This window comes from Felis catus, chromosome B2 (assembly GCF_018350175.1).
Source record: "Felis catus isolate Fca126 chromosome B2, F.catus_Fca126_mat1.0, whole genome shotgun sequence".
NCBI classification, from domain to species: Eukaryota; Metazoa; Chordata; class Mammalia; order Carnivora; family Felidae; genus Felis; species Felis catus.
The window spans coordinates 124,286,402-124,305,498 of record NC_058372.1 but is presented as its reverse complement, the minus strand read 5'-3'; the positions used below and the strand labels follow the sequence as shown (position 1 = coordinate 124,305,498).

Here is a 19,097-nt window from a genome sequence, read left to right as displayed (position 1 = left end):
AGCACTGTGGAGGAAGTGCTACAGGTGAATGATTTAAACACAAGGTTCTAACGAGAGCACAGGAGTGGCATCGAATCCTTAGAAAGAGCCAGAAAGAAATTTCTAAAGGAAGTGGTATCTTAACGGAGACCTGAAGTTCAAGTAGGAGTCTTGCCTGGCAGCGTGGGGGAGACGGTGTGTGTAGAGCACAGGGGAAAGGGTGGTGGTAGTCTGTGGTTGGAGCGAAGTGTGAAGATACCATCAGCAAGAGGCAGGACGCGAGTGGTGGCAGGGGTCAGATCAGAAAGGGTCTTGGAGGACTTGTCTGGACAGTTAAGGCTCCTATGAGTATCTACAGGGTGTGCCACAGCAATATCGCAAGCTCAAGTAATCAGACCCCATGACAGACAGGATGCGTTGCCAAGGTAACTGGCCTGGGAGTCTCCTTGGAGACCGAACGCGGCAGCTTTTCTGTGGGCTGCGACAGTCTGGAAAAACGGGTGCCCGTGCCTCACATGAGTCACGTCATTAAAGGAGCTGTCTGAAATGTAAGCGAATTCCACACGTGCCCCTTGCTAGATCCACATATGCGTGTGCACAGTGTGTGCGTTTCTTATTTGTCTGACCGTAGACACACAAATATGTGAAAAGCACAAGGCAGAGAGAAGCCCAGAAACCAGCCAACTCTTTCAAAACACACAAGGAACGATCTGCCTGCTTAGGAGGGTGGTGGGTCCCTTGGCCTGGTCTTCTGTTTGAGCATTTCATGGCTGGCAGGTTGAGTGTTGGCTGGGTTCCATTTGCTGCTCATCTCTGAATTTCTTCCCAGGCTCAAGATCCACGGGGAGCAACTCCCGTGAGTGGGCCAGTGGGCCGTGAAGGCTGAGCAACCAGCCGTCCCGGCAAGGCGGCTGCAAGGGTAATCTGACGGCATGTTCTGGATCTCCGGAGTTCTTAATTTTTTTTTTTTTTTTAAATTATCAGTCATTTTGACCTTACCTCCCTTTGAGGTGGTTCTAATTTAGTTAGAAAAAGGAGAGAGGGAATCAAGTAATTGTGTGAGAAGTAGAATGGAATTAAACGCATGATACGGACACTTGGCCTTGCCTCATTGATTCTGAGAATGCTTTGGTGTAGAGCCCTCTCTGACACCCGGTACTGGGAAGAGAGGGGGGTAGGGAGAGGTTGGTCGGAGACCAACAGGCAAAGAATGAATACATATCTTTATGAGCCCAATTATCCTTCCCAAAACTCTTGGATTTAAAAAGCACCATGTAACTCGACGTGCCTAATACAGAGTTCTATGAATAACGCATCTCCAAGACATGTGAGTTGTTCTGTGTACCTGGACGCGTTTTGTGAATCCTCCCCCGAGACTGAACATACCATGAATACATACCCTGACAGAGCGAAAGCCCTGCGAGGTATTCGGGCGTTGATTTTGGAAATGGTCGTTGAGGAGAAGTAGTGGCCACAGTGTGATTTCGGAGGAAGAGGATATTTAGAAGGTGGGAGAATAAGAAGTTTAGCTAGTAGAAATGAGAGGAGTCGAGGGAGAAAAATCAGAAGAAATTGCAAAAGGCATGAAAACTTGACAAGAAGAATAAACAGAACCACCAGACTGAAAGCAACCAAGAGCATAGTCCTATCTGACCAGGTGGCCTTATAGGTCTTCCATTTACACGGCACTGAGCGTGGGGCACCCCAGCGTCCTTGGCAACAGAACCCTCATCTTGGGGTAATGGAATCATGAGGCGAAAGACTATACTCAAACACGGTGAACAGGCTCCAGAGGCAGAATGATAACTGGGGAAATGCATTGAAAAACCAAGCAAGACTATGAGAATCCTATAAAAACCGTTAGGCTTCATAATGACATGCCTAAAGCCATCTTTAAGCCAATGACTAATGAGAAATCCTAGAAAAAACATGTATGTGTCACATGAATTACTTTTCCCAATGAAAGTCCACTTTAAGTCATGGAATGTTGTAAATATTGCAAATATTTATCCATAAAAAATTCCATTTGTCCCAATACTTCCTAGAAGATACCAATATTGAATCTCTATAATAATTACAGCAGATATAACCTAGGACTCCCCCAGATAAACTAGGTCATATGGTCACTCTACAGATGGAGGTCCCTAGGGCTGATGTTAGAGACATCCAGGTTTTTTAAAAAAATTTTTAATGTTTTATTTATTTTTGAGAGAGAGAGACAGAGTATGAGTGGGAGAGGGACAGAGAGAGAGGGAGACACAGAATCTGAAGTAGGCTCCAGGCACTGAGCTGTCAGCACAGAGCCCAGTGCGGGGCCCGAACCCATGAACCATGAGATCATGACCTGAGCTAAAGTTGGATGCTTAATTTACAGAGCCACCCAGGCGCCCCTAGACATCCAGGTTTTAAAGAACCATGAACTTCAAGCCCTTACTGGACTCAGCTGAAGACTCTTTGCTGACCAGTGAACAATGGTATGTTTTAAAGCTTTCATTTATAGATCGACAGATTTGTTCTGATTTTTCTTGGTGGCTACTTTTTAATTATTAATGACATAACTACCTCGAGCTTTTCTAGCACTTAAAACCTTAGTCTTCCCTTAGCAAACCACTCAGGGAAAAAATGTTGAGCTTATTTGTTTTTCCTTGCCTGCAAAGTAATGAACATAGTCTTTAAATTTTTCAGAGTTTTGATGGCCTTTGTTTTATTTCCTGCTAAGACCTAAGTGGGTGGGATAGGAGAAGCAGCATCTTTGACAGCGGGAAACCGCCTGGTTGCTGTCAGTGAGCTGCGGTGTTCCCCTGGTGAACATAAACAACTTCATAGGATGTTAATATCAGATGAAGATTCTCCACGATGGTGACAGAATAAGAGGCGAGCCAATCTACAAACAGGCTTGAATGAAGATTTAAAAAGAATTCTGTACAAACCACAAAAAAGACCAAATGTCATCCTCCCCTAGGAGTGACTTTTGCTTCTTCTACAATGAGGCCATTGGCTGGCTCCAATCTGCCCCCCTCCACCAACAGCTTGATAAAAACTAAGATGCCCCATACCAGGATTGCCCCTACTTTCTGACAGCACTCAATCCTTGAACAGACCCTCATTTCCTTTAACCCACTCCAAATCACCTAACTCTGATTCTGATCCTATAGCAGTCTCTCCTAAAATCCTTTGACTGGATACCATTGGCTCCCCATAGTATACAGACTCCCTTATTATTACAGGTAATAAACCTAATTCTGCTAACCTCAGGTAATTTTTGGCTACTGGGCATCAACTCTCTTTTAAGCAAATATTCTCATTTGATCCTTACAAAAACCCTAATATAGTTTATATTACTAATATTATATTACATAAAAGAAAACAATAAATGATATATTAATAGTAAATAATATATTAACTATTTTATTTAGGCTTAGGATATTTAAGCTTAGGATACATAAGCTTATGGTAGTTGAGAGCTCTGCCCAAGAGCTAGTAAAGAGCAGAACAGGGTTTTATCCAGCTAAACCACCAAAGATAACGTAGTTGAGCCAATAGTGGTTAACCACCATACGTGATTGTATTTTAGGAGAAAACAAGCCAATGAGAAACATATCCCAGCTCTGATATAACAGCTGGCTCTGCTATGGGGGAGAGGAGCTAGGCAGGGGTGGGGAGGAGTGAGCACTAGAAGAAATCTAAACCCTGGTCACAAACAGGTAGAGTGAATATATAAGCTATCCCAGCCAGGACCCTGTTAAGAGTGAAGGAGGGTGATTAAAATCATAAAGGATAGGCATAACGTGAAACTCTCCCAAGGCGATCGGGTCACATGGGGACTTCACAGACGGGGTTACGGTAGTTGGTGTCAGAGCCTTCAGGTTAGGGTAACAATCCGAGCCTCAGGCCTCCTGCCCCAACTCTCCGTGGTTAGGAAAGATGGGGACCTGAGCAGAGTACAGGAGAAGCCATCTACACATGCCATCTGCTGTCAGGCCCATCCCTTCTGAGGAAAAATAATGTGCTGTCTAGAGTCCAGGGTGAGAGAGGCTTGAGGGTGGGGCTCTGGAAGAAGTGCTTTGCTTTTTGGCTTGTATTACCTATGGATTAAATAGATCTCTTCACTGTTTAAGTGCCTAACATGAAGAGAGCTTAATTTGGTCAAAATGTGCAAAAGGTGCAGGGGCGCCTGGGTGGCTCAGTCAGCTAAGCATCTGACTTCGGCTCAGGTCATGATCTTGTGGTTCATGAGCTTGAGCCCCGCATTGCATTAGGCTGTCTGCTGTCAGCAAAGAGCCTGCTTCAGATCCTCTGTCAAAAATAAATTAACATTGGGGTGCCTGGGTGGCTCAGTCAGTTAGGCGTCTGACTTCGGTTCAGGTCACGATCTCACAGTTTGTGAGTTTGAGCCCCGTGTCGGGCTCTGTGCTGACAGCTCAGAGCCTGGAGCCTGCTTCGGATTCTGTGTCTCCTTCTGTCTCTGCCCCTCCCCTGCTCATGCTCTCTTGCTCTCTCTCAAAAATAAAGATTTAAAAAAATTAAAAAAAATAAATTAATTAACATTAAAATACGTGCAGGCACAGGTGACCTAGAGGAACGATGGATACACTATGTAGAGACCACTAGGCAAAAACCTCAACGAGTCATTCTAAGTTTAGCTCTTAAAAATCCCGAGTTTATTAGAAAAGAAACAAAAATGAACAAGTCAACAAGTTTCTGCAGTTTTTCCAACAAAGTGAGAGGCCTCATTAACATTTCAAGTAGACTCTATCTCCCAACTTTTCACTATATATAAAAATTTTTAAGTAAAAGTTCTTTGAATTCTCAAGTACTCTAGTTACTAGTAAATGAAAGTGTCTTTCATAACTCAAAGGGCATTTCAGAATCTTCCTGTGTTGTGGGAGTTTGCAATTAACTATGTATGTAGCTGGTAGAGACTTTTCATCTCATCTTGGAAAGTCTAGTCCTTTTACAATTTGGCTTTACTAGAAACGTATAAGTTAACTTATTAACCTACTGCCTGGAGAGTTGGAGCCGTGGATACCATCTATATGACCTAATTATCAATGATTAAACTGGCATGCAAAAAAAGATGAGAGCAATGTGTTCTTTTCAGAGATATGGCAGGTGAGCTCACAGGCTCAGGAAATGTTAGAAGAAATACAGAAAGACCCTACAGGGCACCCTTGCCCTTTAACAGAGGAGAAAAGCATAGCGCAGGGTGGTGAGAAGACTATTTAGAGTCACACAACTGGGTTACGTCAACTAGCTTTGTCACACCAACTACCTGTCAGCCAACATTCTTCTCCCTCAGCTCCTTGCTCGAGAGATCAACTCTTCTTTGCAAGCTATTGTTTTCCCATTTCTCCCGAGAAAATGATATCCTTCAGTCATGGTCTTTGATAATGCGGGCTTGCCCAAAGTCACTGAATATATTTCTCAGGAATGACAGGTGAATACCAATGGGGGGAACCATCGTCCCTATAATCTGCAATCTGAAGTGATTCTGTAGACCAAAGTTACCTCAGAAACGGGCCACCGATGAATAAGAACACCAGTGTTGAAGGCACTTACTTGATGGCGGCTTGTAGCTTCTCACACAGAACGGTGAGCACAGAGACAAGGTCATCACAAAGGGACTCAACTGTTGACCCTTCAAACAGAAGAGGTTATAAGCATTAGACATTGGCAGAGGGCACTAGAAGCTTCCCCAACAGTCCTTCCCATCCTCGGCTTTTGATGTGTTTGGGAACAAAAAGGTGGTGTTCGGATGCTGAGCCTGCCTTAGGTCACCAGAATCATCATAGAAAATATAAGTATTCATTTCTGAAGTAGAATACTGAAAATACAGTTAAGAAAATGACAGATGTTTCCTATCATGCGTAAGACTCATTCGCACTTAACAAAAGATACTTTGATTAAGAAACAACACAACTGACCACGATTTTCTCAATATTTAGGCCAGCAGACTACCCATGTATCGCTTATTCTGACCTTTGGAATTTCTGGGTCATTTGACCACACTTGAGTGGTATCAAAGGGAGAAATGTGGCCGCGCGGAAGAAACTAAGGAACTCGGGAAAGAGGGCACAATAACTTAGTCATCATCTTCACCACTTGTACTATTCGTCTCGCATCCTCAGGGCACAGGGTTGTTAACGGAGCAACCAATGTCGGAAGAAATTATTTTCCCTCCAAACATATTCATGTCCAGAAACCAGCAACCAACTCCCACGGAAGCACTGAATGTACTGGAAAAAAGGCTGGCATTTAGAGTCTGCTCAAGTACTGGTCCACAACTTGCTGAGCGCGTGAGCTCAGGTAAGCTCTGGTTTTCCCTTTGGCAGAACGGGGACAAACGATCCCAACCTCACAGAATTGTTGGGCCAAGTGCAGTAACAAGTGGAAGCATTTGCTTTGCCTGTAACGGACGCCTTTAAAGAGCTATACAAATGCAGCTAAGTATTTGATGAATGTATAGAGGAAACAATGACCACGAGGTCGAGGAAAATGGAGGAAAAGGGCGCGAGCATAAGAGAGGAAAAGACCATAAAGTTGGAGGGGGACATGGAAGAGAAACGGCTAATCGTCAGAATTCATGACCTTCGATGCAGACAGAAAACCTGAGAAGTGACAAGGTACAGTGTACAAGGTACACAAGGTACTGTGACAAGACACAGTTACAAACAAATAAAACCGTAAGTAGCCCCAAAACTCAGGTTTAGGTAAACGTCAGTGAGTCCGTTCATTTTTAACTGATGTGTATTTTTAAAGATCTGTCTTTGACCAAGAGGACTTGAACCTCTTTTTTTGGCTTATGAAACCAAAGCAAAGATTTTATGGGAGCGGCAATTGCCCAAAGAGGGAAAGAGTTGGGTGGGGCTGGTCCCTGGGAGCTTCCACAGGTGGCAAGATGCTGACGCACATTCCGGTGGGTCTGTGGCCTGAGAACGGAGCAAGGGGCGATTAAAACAACACGCTCGGGGCGCCTGGGTGGCTCAGTGGGTTGAGCGCCCACTTGAGCTCAGCTCGTTTGTGCCCTGCATTGGGCTCTCTGATGTCAGCACAGAGCCTGCTTCCGATCCTCTGTCCTCTTCTCTCTCTGCCCCTCCCCCCCCAAAAAAGAAAAAAACAAACAAACATGAAAATAAATACACAAAACAACATGATGCTCAAGCAATGCCTGCAGAGATGGCTTGACATCTTTCTCATTTCCTTCCTTCACCGTTTCTCTTAATTGTGGCTGCTTGGCTGTTTCTCTCTGTCCCTTCCGTTCCCCTTTTCATCCTCTCCTCCCCTTTTCTTATTATGAACAAGCGAAAATATCAAAGAAAAGCAGGTTTTCAAATATAGCTCAATTTTGTTTTAATGAGATAATTTGGATATTTCATACCTCTTTCAGAAAACAATACCACCAAACTAAAAACAAAAACAAAAAACCAACTGCTTGGCAATTTTATGTAGACCTTTGTTTTTCCTTTTCCTCTGGGTCAGAAGGAAATTCCCTACCTTGATTTCATCTGTTATTTATTTATTTATTTATTTATTTATTTATTTATTTTTAAAATTTTTTTTTAACGTTTTTATTTATTTTTGGGACAGAGAGAGACAGAGCATGAACGGGGGAGGGGCAGAGAGAGAGGGAGACACAGAATCGGAAACAGGCTCCAGGCTCTGAGCCATCAGCCCAGAGCCCGAGGCGGGGCTCGAACTCACGGACCGCGAGATCGTGACCTGAGCTGAAGTCGGACGCTTACCCAACTGAGCCACCCAGGCGCCCCTCGTCTGTTATTTAAACTGAGCTGTCTGTCCTGTAAGACTCCCTGTGAGGTTCCTTTTTATATATATCAAAAAAATGGCACTTCATAAACTTACTTCTGGTGCAATAACCCTGTGCCAGTCAGGTTTCCATAACCTTCCGTCCAATTCTCATTTTACCAGTGAATAAACCCGACTTCAAGGAGAACAGCAACGACAACAAAAACCTAGGCTCCAACAGGAAGATGTATGAAGAATTAATATCCTTCGGATGCTTGGTACAGAAAGAGGTGTAGCTGGCATGGGGTGCAGGGACAGAAGGGAGATTAAGTAACAGCTAATGAATTGCCAGTAAGGCAAAGGTAAGCCGAACCTCCGAGAACGGTGAACTAACCTGGGAGCTCCCACTCATCTTTACACCCCCAGTGCCAAGCACACAGTTGGCACCCGCTTCTTAAATCGCACTAGCAAAAATCGAATCCAATACCTTGATTCCTGAATTCCTGTGGGACATCCGGGTTTTCAATAATCTAGTGAGAGAGACACACAGAACAATTAGGAGATTCAGGCATGACAATTTCTGACTCTTAGGCAATGGAAAATTTTAGGAAACAAATGTCATTCTGAGCGCTCTGGGGCTCAACTAACTTACCTAAGTGCACCCTCCAGGTCTTGATAGCATTACTCATGGTATTTGTGAAAAGACTCTGATGTCTGGAACCGAGCTCATCAGTTCCAAAAATAGTTCATTCAAGAGTCCACAGTCTTCCCAGAAATTTAAGCCCGTTATGCACTTTATTTATGATTCCAGGGTGCTGAGCTGGGACTTAGAGCCATACCTATGTAAACAGGTTTCCTTTGTACAGTTTGTCCCAAGGTCACAGATTACACTTTGATTGGCACCTAATGAATACAGACTCTTAATAATAAGAAGGATCAGGTTTCTGAACTTTAAAATACAGGTTCAAAGATGACTGCTGGTCAGAAGCACTTACTTCCTATTTGATGGGGGAGCATATTAACTTCCAACTGTTGTCTGACCAGACCAGCCGCTCTGGGCTGTGGCTAGGCAGGTGTAGAACTATCGGGGTAGAGACAAAACCTTGGGGGAGGGGAGAACAGGAAGGGAAAGACGTTTACTATTAATTAGGCTCACTTCCTATTGCAAAGAGGATTTAGTGACTACTAAAAGGAGAGTAGAAGCCTCTTAGGTCTCCCCACATCTGAGCACTGGAAAAGAAGAGAGCATTTTCAAGCTAATCAACTACCAGACTTGTAAATCATCCCAGGGCACTGTTTTGTTTTTTAAACTTGTTACAGGCACACATCTTTCCTATTCTTTGTTCCTCAATTTGAAAGCTCAGCTGCTTCCATAGCATTCATTGTGAAATGCCATGTCAATGTCTACAGCTCAGTAAGTGGCTAAATACAAGTGTACAACAGCATTTTCTGGAGGAAATACATCTGAATCGTTTTTAAAGGACAAGAGAAACACTACCACCTACCCCTTAAGAATTTACGTGAGGCATTTTTGCTTTTTGAAATTAGTAACTTGAAATTTCACAATGGCTTTCATCATCTAAATAATTCAATAACAAAGCTTGATAATAACTCCGGGATCCTGATGATACAAAATCAAACTGCATAATCTTTCCTGGGAGTGGGGATAGACTTTAGGTTAAAGATACAGTTGGACCCTTGAACAATATGGCGGTTGGGAGTACCAATCACCCCTTATGGCTGAAAATGTGTGTGTAACTTTTGACTCCCCCAAAACATGACCACTAACAGCCTATTATTGGCCAGAAGCCTTACCAGTAACGAAAATAAGTGAATTAACACATATTTTGTATCTTATACGTATTATATTCTGTATTCTTATATTAAAGTAAGCTAGAAAAAAAGTGTTATTAAGAAAATCATAACGAAGAGAAAATGCAGTACTGTATTTGGAAAAAATCTGTATATTAGTAGACCCAGGCAGTTCAAACCCATGTTGTTCATGAGTTAACTGTACATTTCATGCTAATGCTTTTGGCAGTCTAGATTTATCTTCTTTTCATTGTTTTTAAGTCTTCCTACTTCTGATATGGCCCATGATGTCTTCCTGTGATGGGTCATGCTACATATCTTCCCCAGGTAATGTGAGGTTCCCGTGAGAGAACATAAACTCTCCTTCGGATGAACCTCACTGTGCCTATAGACCTCTTCCCTTTAATCGCCATTCTTAGCTGACAAAACTTTTGTCTCTCTCTAGTTGACATCACAAATGCTACAAATATTAGGATCCTGAGAATTGTTTTTCTGGGACATGGACACATCTCCGGGGACTGCATGAGTAATAGAAAGGAAATAACAGGAAACACTAATTTTCCACCTAATTTGGGATCTTGCCTCAGGCTGGGTAAGTCCAGATGGTCAGTGATGAGCAGGACCAGAGGGCTGGTTAGACATACAATACCAGGGACAGAGGCAGATAACCCTGTCAGTTTTTATTTTCTTAAAGATTTTATTTTTAGGCAATCTCTACACCCAACATGGGGCTCACGCTCATAACCCTGTGATCAAGAGTCCCACACTCCACCAACTGAGCCGGCCAGACACCTCACCATCTAAGTTTTATCCAGACCTCTACAGCTTTACCTGTTACCGTTCTTCTAGAAGAACAACATGAGCTAACAGGCTAAGTCATTTTACTTGAAACCAAATACCTTCCTACTTAAAAATTTAAAAATAAGATTAAGTGAACTAACATAAGTGAAATCACTTTGAAATTACAAAGTTTCATTTAATGGTTCCTCTTAAGACATTCAGACATCATTTGTATTATATAGTATTTCGTCATGTTGCCATTTAGCAAGGATGAACTATGTATGATTAATATAAGATTCTCAACATCTGAGGTTTATCTCTAGTAAGATGTGTTTTTAACAATTTTTTCTTAAATGTTTTTTCCCTTAGCATGTTTTCCATTTACAACGTGAATTTCTTTTAAACTACTATTCCCACATTATCATACTCAAAATCCTAGTATAAATGAAGTAGTTTTTAACAAAAGGTAAGCTAACGTCATGTCAAGATAAAACGATTTTTTTAAAATAGAAACTTAGGCTTCGGACACAGCAAACATTGAAAAAAAAATCAGTATTTGCTTTTTCAGATTAGGGTGGTATTTTCAACACTGGCTGTTGCAGTCACAGTTAGGAGCCTAGGGGTTCAGTGATGGTTCTTTCACTGATGAGCTCATTCATTTTAGATTTCAATTTCACCTCTCTGGGCTTCATCTTCCTCATCTGTAAAATGAGGGCTAAAAGAATTTGACTAGGTAAGCTGGAAGGTTCCACTCAACTCTATAAATTAGAAAATAACTGAAGGTAAAAATTAGAAATGATTTTAAGTGAAACATGAGACCTTAATTTCTGTAAAGTTAACTCATGAGATGTTTCAGGCTGCCACTGAGATTCCTTATTCTAAAAAATAGAAAGTGTTCAATTCAGAATACTTCTTGCGGATTTCAAAAGAAGTTTCACCTGAATTCTTCAGAGGCAGACTTAGAAAAAACAACCACACACCTATTTTGAACAGGAATCATCTCTTCATTAACATTCCCAAAAGACAGGATAGACAAGAAGCCAGCTACGTTTATATTTTTCCCGGGAATGCTCATTTTAGACAATCTGTTCAAGTTTGGATCAATAAGCTCTAACCGGCTTTGATGACAGAGGGAAGTCAAATCCAGCTTCTCCCCCACCCCCACCCCAATCCCCCCATGGTACCAGCATGGACCCCCCTCCCCCCGCACAATCTTTTAGTTAACAGAGAGAAACACAGACACCAAACCTTAAAGCACGTAATTGACTGCTATTAACTTTTCCTAATTTTGAATTCACTTCTGATACTTCTTAATATATCAGCCCAGTGTTTTTATATAAAAGCTTTCAATCTGAGTTTTAAAAAATGATTTAAAAAGACAAGTGAATTATAAAAGAACGACTGAAAAAAAGAGTAGAAACCATAAAGAGAAACGACTCTCAAAGCTTTAAACAGGCAAAAATATACTTGAAGAGCTTAATTTATATGAATCGATGCTCTTCTAAACCAAGCAAGCCCTTCCTACTGTTTCAGTAGGAAGCAGCCCCGGCAGGGGGTGAGGGAGGGAGCGTCTAGGATGTGGAACACACAGCATGCAGTTACACAGAGACACCGGCAACATTGCTCACCGTATTTTCCTGCCTTTGTCGTAACTGTAAAGCCAAGTCACCCAGCATTTGACTGAGAGTTGCCCGCACAGCCGTGTTTATACTACGCTGGTGACAGCTACATATGTATGTCTCAATGCACACCTGGTAAAGAAATAAGATAGCAACACACACGCTCTGTAGATAACAGTTCATTACCAACATGCTTTGGAATTAACCAGAGAAGCTATTAAATCCTCCTCAAATAGAAAGTCAGCCTGTTTTAGGACTAATTATCCATGAGTGCTATAAATATTTACAATCCCGGAAAATCTGTTTTTAAGCCTATAGGAAGACTAACATTTTCCTAAATATGACCACTCTTAGAAGCTTATTATTCTGAGCATCATAGGAAGATGCAAATTAGTGAGTTTTAGATATGCCAGATAATGCTATCTAGGGCAAACTCAGGTGGCTGGAAATTAATCAGGAAAAGCTCCTTCCATGGCAAAACAGGAAAGGAATGTATGAGCTTCTGAGTTATGAAGGGTGGGAAACGGGTTAGTGAATCCCCTTCTCCTGCACTGTAAACAAGCTTGATCTTGGATTCGCTCTCTAGCTGTGTCCTTCTGCAAACTTGGTAAAGGTGGACCATCGGCTATGTGACTGGGCAGCATGGCTTGGGGTGAAGGTGTCTCTTAATTACTAAGCTGCATCTGAATTGGGAAAGCTGTGGATGAACTTCACAAACCTGTGAAAAGTCACAGGTTTGTGTTACCTGGGTGAACCCTGTCATTGCTCACAGCCTCTGAGGGACATTTCCCAGCTCTGTTCATGGGGTTTTTACAGAAATTCTGGTTCCGACACGGTTGCAACATGGAGGCTCCTAAGCCAACGTGACTGCACCCATCAAGGTGGCTCTCATCTTCTTGCTCCAAGGCTGACATTTGAGAGCACAGACTAGCCTCTGGACTGTTCCAAGGACTCCTGTGAGACAGAAATGCCGGCCAGTGTCCTGCTTCTACTCCCTGTCCTGTATCTGCGAAGCAGATTGGGTTGTGCGAGTCTGAATGTCTAGTTGGACCTGAGAAGATTCCCTGGTGGCTGCAGCTTGGAGGAATCCCAATTTGAAAAAACAATATCCCTCATGTGATGATGATGATGTTTAATGTCATGACTTTTCAGATTTTACTCCCTGTAATTCTTCTGGAAGCTACAGGCATGGGTGTCACAATAAATACATGCTTTTAATTTATCCACTTTTTTCTCTATTTAAGGTATGTCATCCTTTTCAGTCTACTAAGTTTAGACCCACAAAAAGACAAAGGAGGGATTTAACGTACCTAAATTATTTTTCTACGAATAGCTCCAAGATTATCTATAATGAAAATAAAGTGTTCTCACCCAAATGGCAAATTTAATTCGATGGATGATAAGCGAGATGGGAGAGAGACTAAGTGTTAACTTTTGTTGCCTCTACTGCTTAAGCTGGAGCTTTCAGCCGGGTGTCACTGTCATAACCTTTTGGGTAAAATTAATGATGTAAAAGTAAATACTTTCTAACAATTTATCTCTCATGAAATGATAGTCCAGTGAGCATTTAAAATTCATAAATTTATAAAAAAATAAAACTCATATATTTCTTTGGAATTTGGGTCAGATTAATTCATTTTTAGCTAAAAAACAAAAGCAGATTCCAAAATATTTATTTTTCAAATTACCACCGAAGGGCATGTCAGTGTTAAATTCATTTTCTCAAATGATTATGGATCATAATGTACTTGAAGGCACAAGTTATACATACTTAGAAAAAAATGGGTCTTAATCTCAGAGGGCTTTTACGTTGCATGTGATGAGAAGACACACAAACCTTGCAAATCCATCCAAGCGGGTGGTGTTTCACTTCGACGAACCAAATTCTCTGTGGGGTAAGTAGGCACAGCAGTATGAGTCGTGCCTCAGAATTTAAGTTTTCTTTAAATCCTACATTCTCCCCAGAAATCTTGATAACTGTAGATCTTTAAGATCTCTGAGCTCTGACACACATTTAAGGGGAATTTTGAAGTTGTGGAAGCAGTACAGATAAAAGAGTAGCTATTTTAAGAGCTGACCTCCTGCTCAAGAGAAGCACGATTCTTTTTAATACCGAGAGCCTTACCCCCCATGCGACCGCCCTGCAAAAATTGTATCAGTCACTTTAGACGCATGAAGGAAAGCACAAGTGAGGAATGGGGTTTATGTAACATAAACAGGACAGGATATGGACAAGAACCTCCTAGAAACCAAATGCGTTTGAGTTTTAGTGTCTCCACCATTTCTCGTGTTTTATAGCTGCTACTATCAGGGGTACAATACTGGGAATGACTCATTGCATGTTAACTCTGCTTTGAAACGTATTAATCCAAGAAGCTCGTTCTGTTAAAGTTGGAGGTATAAATACTTTGATAAAAGAGTATCCTTTTAAATATAGCAAGACCATGTACCTGATAATATCACTACCTTTAAGTCCACAGAAAGAAATGCTCTATCAGCTATCTTGACATCTTCAGAAAAGCTTCTCTCGCTTGCTTCGTGATAATAAATTGGTAAACCAGTAAGGTTCTTCAAACTAGGGTTTCCATGATAAACCTGACCCACTATATTCAAGGCCAATGATTTGTCACTTTGTGCATGTTTTTCTGTTCCACCTTGAGGTCGTGCTAAAATGAGCACATTGAATCAGAGAAGTTAAGAGAATACCAAGTCCAAAGGCAGGCTGAGTTTCCGGGAAAGGACTCATCAATTTCTTCTTGTAGTATCTCCAATATCATTTCTACCTCCCCCCTGCCCTTTGCTTTCGTAGTGCAGAACTGACATTCAAAAAGGCCCAGTCCTGTATCTCTGCCAGAGGCTCAAAGGGCCAAGTCAAATACCTTGTGAAAAGCCACAGGCCCCTGCTCGCCAGGGAACGCACGAAGACACAGGGCAGTGAGGAGTTTCGTAATGCACATTTTGACCATTTCATGCATTTGTGGACATCCAGCTTTACGGCATGCTAAACACAACTGAGAGCAAAACCACAAAGAGTTAATGAAGCAAAACAGACCCCACAGGCAGAAGGGAAAAAGAACAAGAGGACGCAAGTGTGCAAGCCATACGTAAGCAATAGAAGTTTTATGCCATCAAGTAAGCGGACTGATAAATAACAGTACTAGGTTAAACCCGGGGTAGTATCACTATTATGAAGTACGAAGGAGCACAGTAGAATGCGGTAGACATTCAACACCGGCCAAAGTGATAACAAATTTTAAAGAAGCTGCCGCAGGAGACATTTGTTTAGCTTTGCAAAATACATGTGATGTGATCTTTGGGTCCTATCTGAATGGGGTTCGTGGCACAGCTTTGTTAAAACCGTGCTTGCTACTGAGTAACAAGTTCCATAAACAGAAGAGCTAGTGTGTTTTCAACTGGAAAATTTTTGTGGAGACGGAAAATAATTTACGGTGATAAGAAACACCGAGATCAAAAGATTAAGCTACAAGAAAGCAGAAGAAATGTCTTTTTGTATAGACTATGAAAGCTTATTGATCACATTCAAAGTCTAAACTCTACATTGCATCATCATGACAACTCAGTGGCCAACCCGTTTCCAGGTCAACAGCTGTAACAGGTGGGTATGTGACAGAAGTCACCTCATCATATGGTTCCTGCTGATGCAAACACACACACACACATACTCACACATGCACACGCACACTCACAAAGTGAACTAAGATTATTTTATGATTCCTAAGAAATGTGTGTGTCAGTAAGTCCGATCGTCGTGTTGGGTATGGAAATTTCCTTTTGGAAAAGCATACGCAGACAACTCTGATTGTGACTTCCCTCTTCCGCCTCCATATTCTTCTTGGCTTAAGCTGGCATATAAAAACAGCTTAAGACATCCCAGACCTTTAATTCGTGCACCTTGATCTATAGAAGGTCTACTGAACTCTAGCCTCTGGCCTGTGAACCCATCCAAAATGAAGTACAGAGGACGTCTGCAGTGTTCTGTGTGGCTTCTAACTCCAAGTTTTTTCAAGAGCTATGTAAGTCCGAGGTTACAGGCAAGTGTGGAAATGTGTTGCAAGAAGACTAGTTTGCTCAAATCCCATCTGGCAACAAATAACCAAAGAACAGACACCTCAAAGGAGTCAAATCAGAGTCAGTAAAGAGACGGGCCCACAAGGAAGAAAAGGGTTTCCAGAAGGAAAAGTGGAGACATTCCTTAGAACAGGATTTCCTTCCTTCAGTGGCCTCAGCCACCCTGAGACAATGGTCTGGGCTCCCTTGAGTGGTTTTCTTGCCAGGAGGTGGGGTTACTTCTCCCAGTTTTAGAGAGAACATGACAAATAAGATGCTTCCAAGATAAACTGACCAGATCGCCTGTGTACTTTTCTCCTGGATTATACCTGCAGACTAATCTGGTCCTTAATTGTAGAATATTTTATTTGCTGTAGGTCTCACAAATAATGCTACCACATTAGGCTTAAAAAGAAAAAAGTATCACTGAACATTTCAGGAGTTATAAGTCAGCCCGTTCTAAAAAAAAAAAATATTTTAAGGACAACTAGTAGCATTAAATCGGAATCTTTGGTAGCAGGTCTTCAGCCTCAATGTTTTTAAACTCCCCGGGGTAAGAAGTGGCAATAAACTAAACTATAAACTATAAACATCAGGTCCTCAAATGCTAACATAATGTTCAGAAAAGATAAATTGAGTATCAATACATAAAGATACCCAAGAAATGGCATATGCCTAACAGTCACTTGAATCTGTGGTCACACACACAAAAAGTAAAATTTATCAATACTTTTGCTTCACATATGAAAACACCATACCGCCATTTTCTAACAAAGCGCATTCGTAAAGATCCAAGGTGGGTAAGACTCCTAAAAATTTCAGTTGGCTGCCAACATGATAATGGCAAGATTCTACTAACATTTTCTAAGACTGACAGTAGTGATGAAGCAATATAACATGGCGGTTAACAGCCCATATTTGAAATATAAAAAGTCTGAATTGGAATGTCTTGCTGTAGAAACTTGGGCAAGCAAATGACCCTCACTTTTCTTGGGATTCTTTATCTCTCTTGGTTGTGGCAAAGATTAGAGGGGAATGTACAAAAAAAGCATTTTATTGACACGCCCTAGGGACTCAACAGCTAGTAGCTAGTGTTGTTAGATGTTCTGATTAACCAGTGTTTTGCAGTTGAGGGATAGATGGATAGATGGAGTGAAAGAGGAAGTTCCCTGGAACTAAGAATCTTAAAGAAAAGAAACAATGGTCTTTGAGACAGACTTTGCTTGAACACGACAGGATCAAAAACTGGAAGTTTCCCGTGAGTCAGTAATCAAACCAGCAAATACACACTCATAAACAAGGCTTTCTCACTTTGAAAAATCCCACAGAGGAGCCTTTAACATGCCTGAGAATATTCTCCAAATCTTTCTAATGGAAGAACACTAATCATTTTCAAATTCGCTCCCCAGAGCTCCTGGCTATGGTTCCTCTTCTTCCTTTACCCAAAGACCTTGGCAATTTTTACTCCCACAGCTTTTTCCAATATTAAGGTGACTACCCTTGGAAAACTCGACCTATCTGCTAATTTGGGTCTCATACTAAAAGAAATCTTGGTCTAGCTTTCAACCAATGAAGAGAAGGACTACGTATCCATAGGGAGTTCTATTTCTGATTGTGTAAGAAATTGACCAGAAAATACATGTTGCATTTTTCATAATTACCCATTTTTAGATTTGACGATATTTCTTCTTCCTCCTGTATCATGGAAAACCATGTTCTGAAAAGCTTTCATTATTATAGTTTAATTAAGCAAGTTAAAGTTAGACATACAAAGGAAGGCTGCCCTCTTATTTACATTTTAAGTGCTTAATAATCCTTTGATAGTTTCAACAGTGCCTTGGGGAAATGGCCTCATTTTTCATACTGAACTACACACCTCCATTTCCTGATCAACAGGTTTCAGGGTAAACACTATTCTTGAGTAAAAGTCAATGTACGTCAGACTAAGAAAGAAGAGAATGTCTAGATTCTTTCTCAACATTTCCACAGGAGTTGTAAATGGTTGGTTTGAAGGTGTTTTCATAAATTGCTTTCCTAGCTGTATCAAAAGTGACAACAGGAGAAAAATTTTTTCATTCAATTAAAGACTTATTTTTATGAAAAATCCAGAGATGACTAAGAAAGCTTCCAGCAGCTAAGTGGTAGTTTTAGGCTAAAATGTCCTGCTTACTTGCTTGTTTTGTTTCTTTTTTTGAAGGAGGGAGGATGCAAGTGAGTGAGGGGGCAGAAAGAGAGAGAATCCCACAAGGTGCACAGATAGAGAGAGAGAGAGAGAGAAAGAGAGAGAGAGAGAGAGAGAGGTCACCCAGCGGGGCTCAAACTCACAAACTGTGAGATCATGACCTGAGCCAAAGTCAGATGCCTAACCAACTGAGCCACCCAGGTGTCCCCGTCCTGCTTTCAAAACAGAGATGCAGATTATTAAAGGCTCAATGAACAAGTACAAAGCACTTTGAGAGCCTGCAGAATCACCATTTGAATAAGTCTACTGAATACTATTAATTTTTTGTGGCAATATAACTTTCTTACATGGTTAATTTTTTTTGATGATGAAAAAGCATTTCTTTCTTTTTTTTTTTTTTGAGGCAGCTTTTTTTTTTTTTTTTTTCAAGCAAAGGTATGCACATAGTTAGAAAAAGCTCATATGGTACAGAAAGGTCAAGCAACCGCTCCCTTCCCTATCTGGTGACCCTTCCCAGTCTGCCGGTTCTGTCGGGGTTTATGCCTCACTTCCTAGCGCAGTTCTTTTTTTTTTTTTTTTTAAAGCATTTCTTAAGTGATTTCTATAGTGAAAACTGAAAGGCCGTGAGCTGTTGTTACGGCAAATTTGAGGAAATATAAAGTCTGGTGAGAAAAACGTTTATCCCTCTCTTGTGCAGCTGAATTAAACAATGATTTCAGATGACTGTACTATTATTCTTTCTTAAATTAGCCTTTGTATTATTCGCCTAATAATCTAATATTTGTCACTACCGATCCATATGCTTATATTTATAAATTGTTGCTATGCTCTTCATATAAATAGGTGTGCTCATCCTGTGCCAGATTACGTAAGTATGGGTGGGGGTGGGGGCATGCCCCTCCTTTCAGAGGCTG

The 19,097-nt window shown here is 41.3% G+C and overlaps 1 protein-coding gene across 7 annotated transcripts in view; it reads right to left on the bottom strand.

The window, feature by feature from the left end:
• ARFGEF3 (ARFGEF family member 3) overlaps positions 1 to 19,097 on the bottom strand; it is a 185,630-nt gene that overhangs the window by 91,438 nt on the left and 75,095 nt on the right. For 5 of the 7 annotated variants that reach the window (XM_045058104.1, XM_045058106.1, XM_045058108.1 and 2 more), the window contains 3 exons: positions 11,943 to 12,065; positions 8,210 to 8,252; positions 5,539 to 5,617 (listed from right to left, as the gene is read on the bottom strand). In XM_045058104.1, coding sequence (XP_044914039.1) covers positions 5,539 to 5,617; positions 8,210 to 8,252; positions 11,943 to 12,065 — 245 coding nt within the window. Of the gene's footprint in view, positions 1 to 5,538; positions 5,618 to 8,209; positions 8,253 to 8,717; positions 9,192 to 11,942; positions 12,066 to 19,097 lie in introns of those variants that run through there. The other 2 variants (XM_045058110.1, XM_045058105.1) reach the window with 2 other exon arrangements.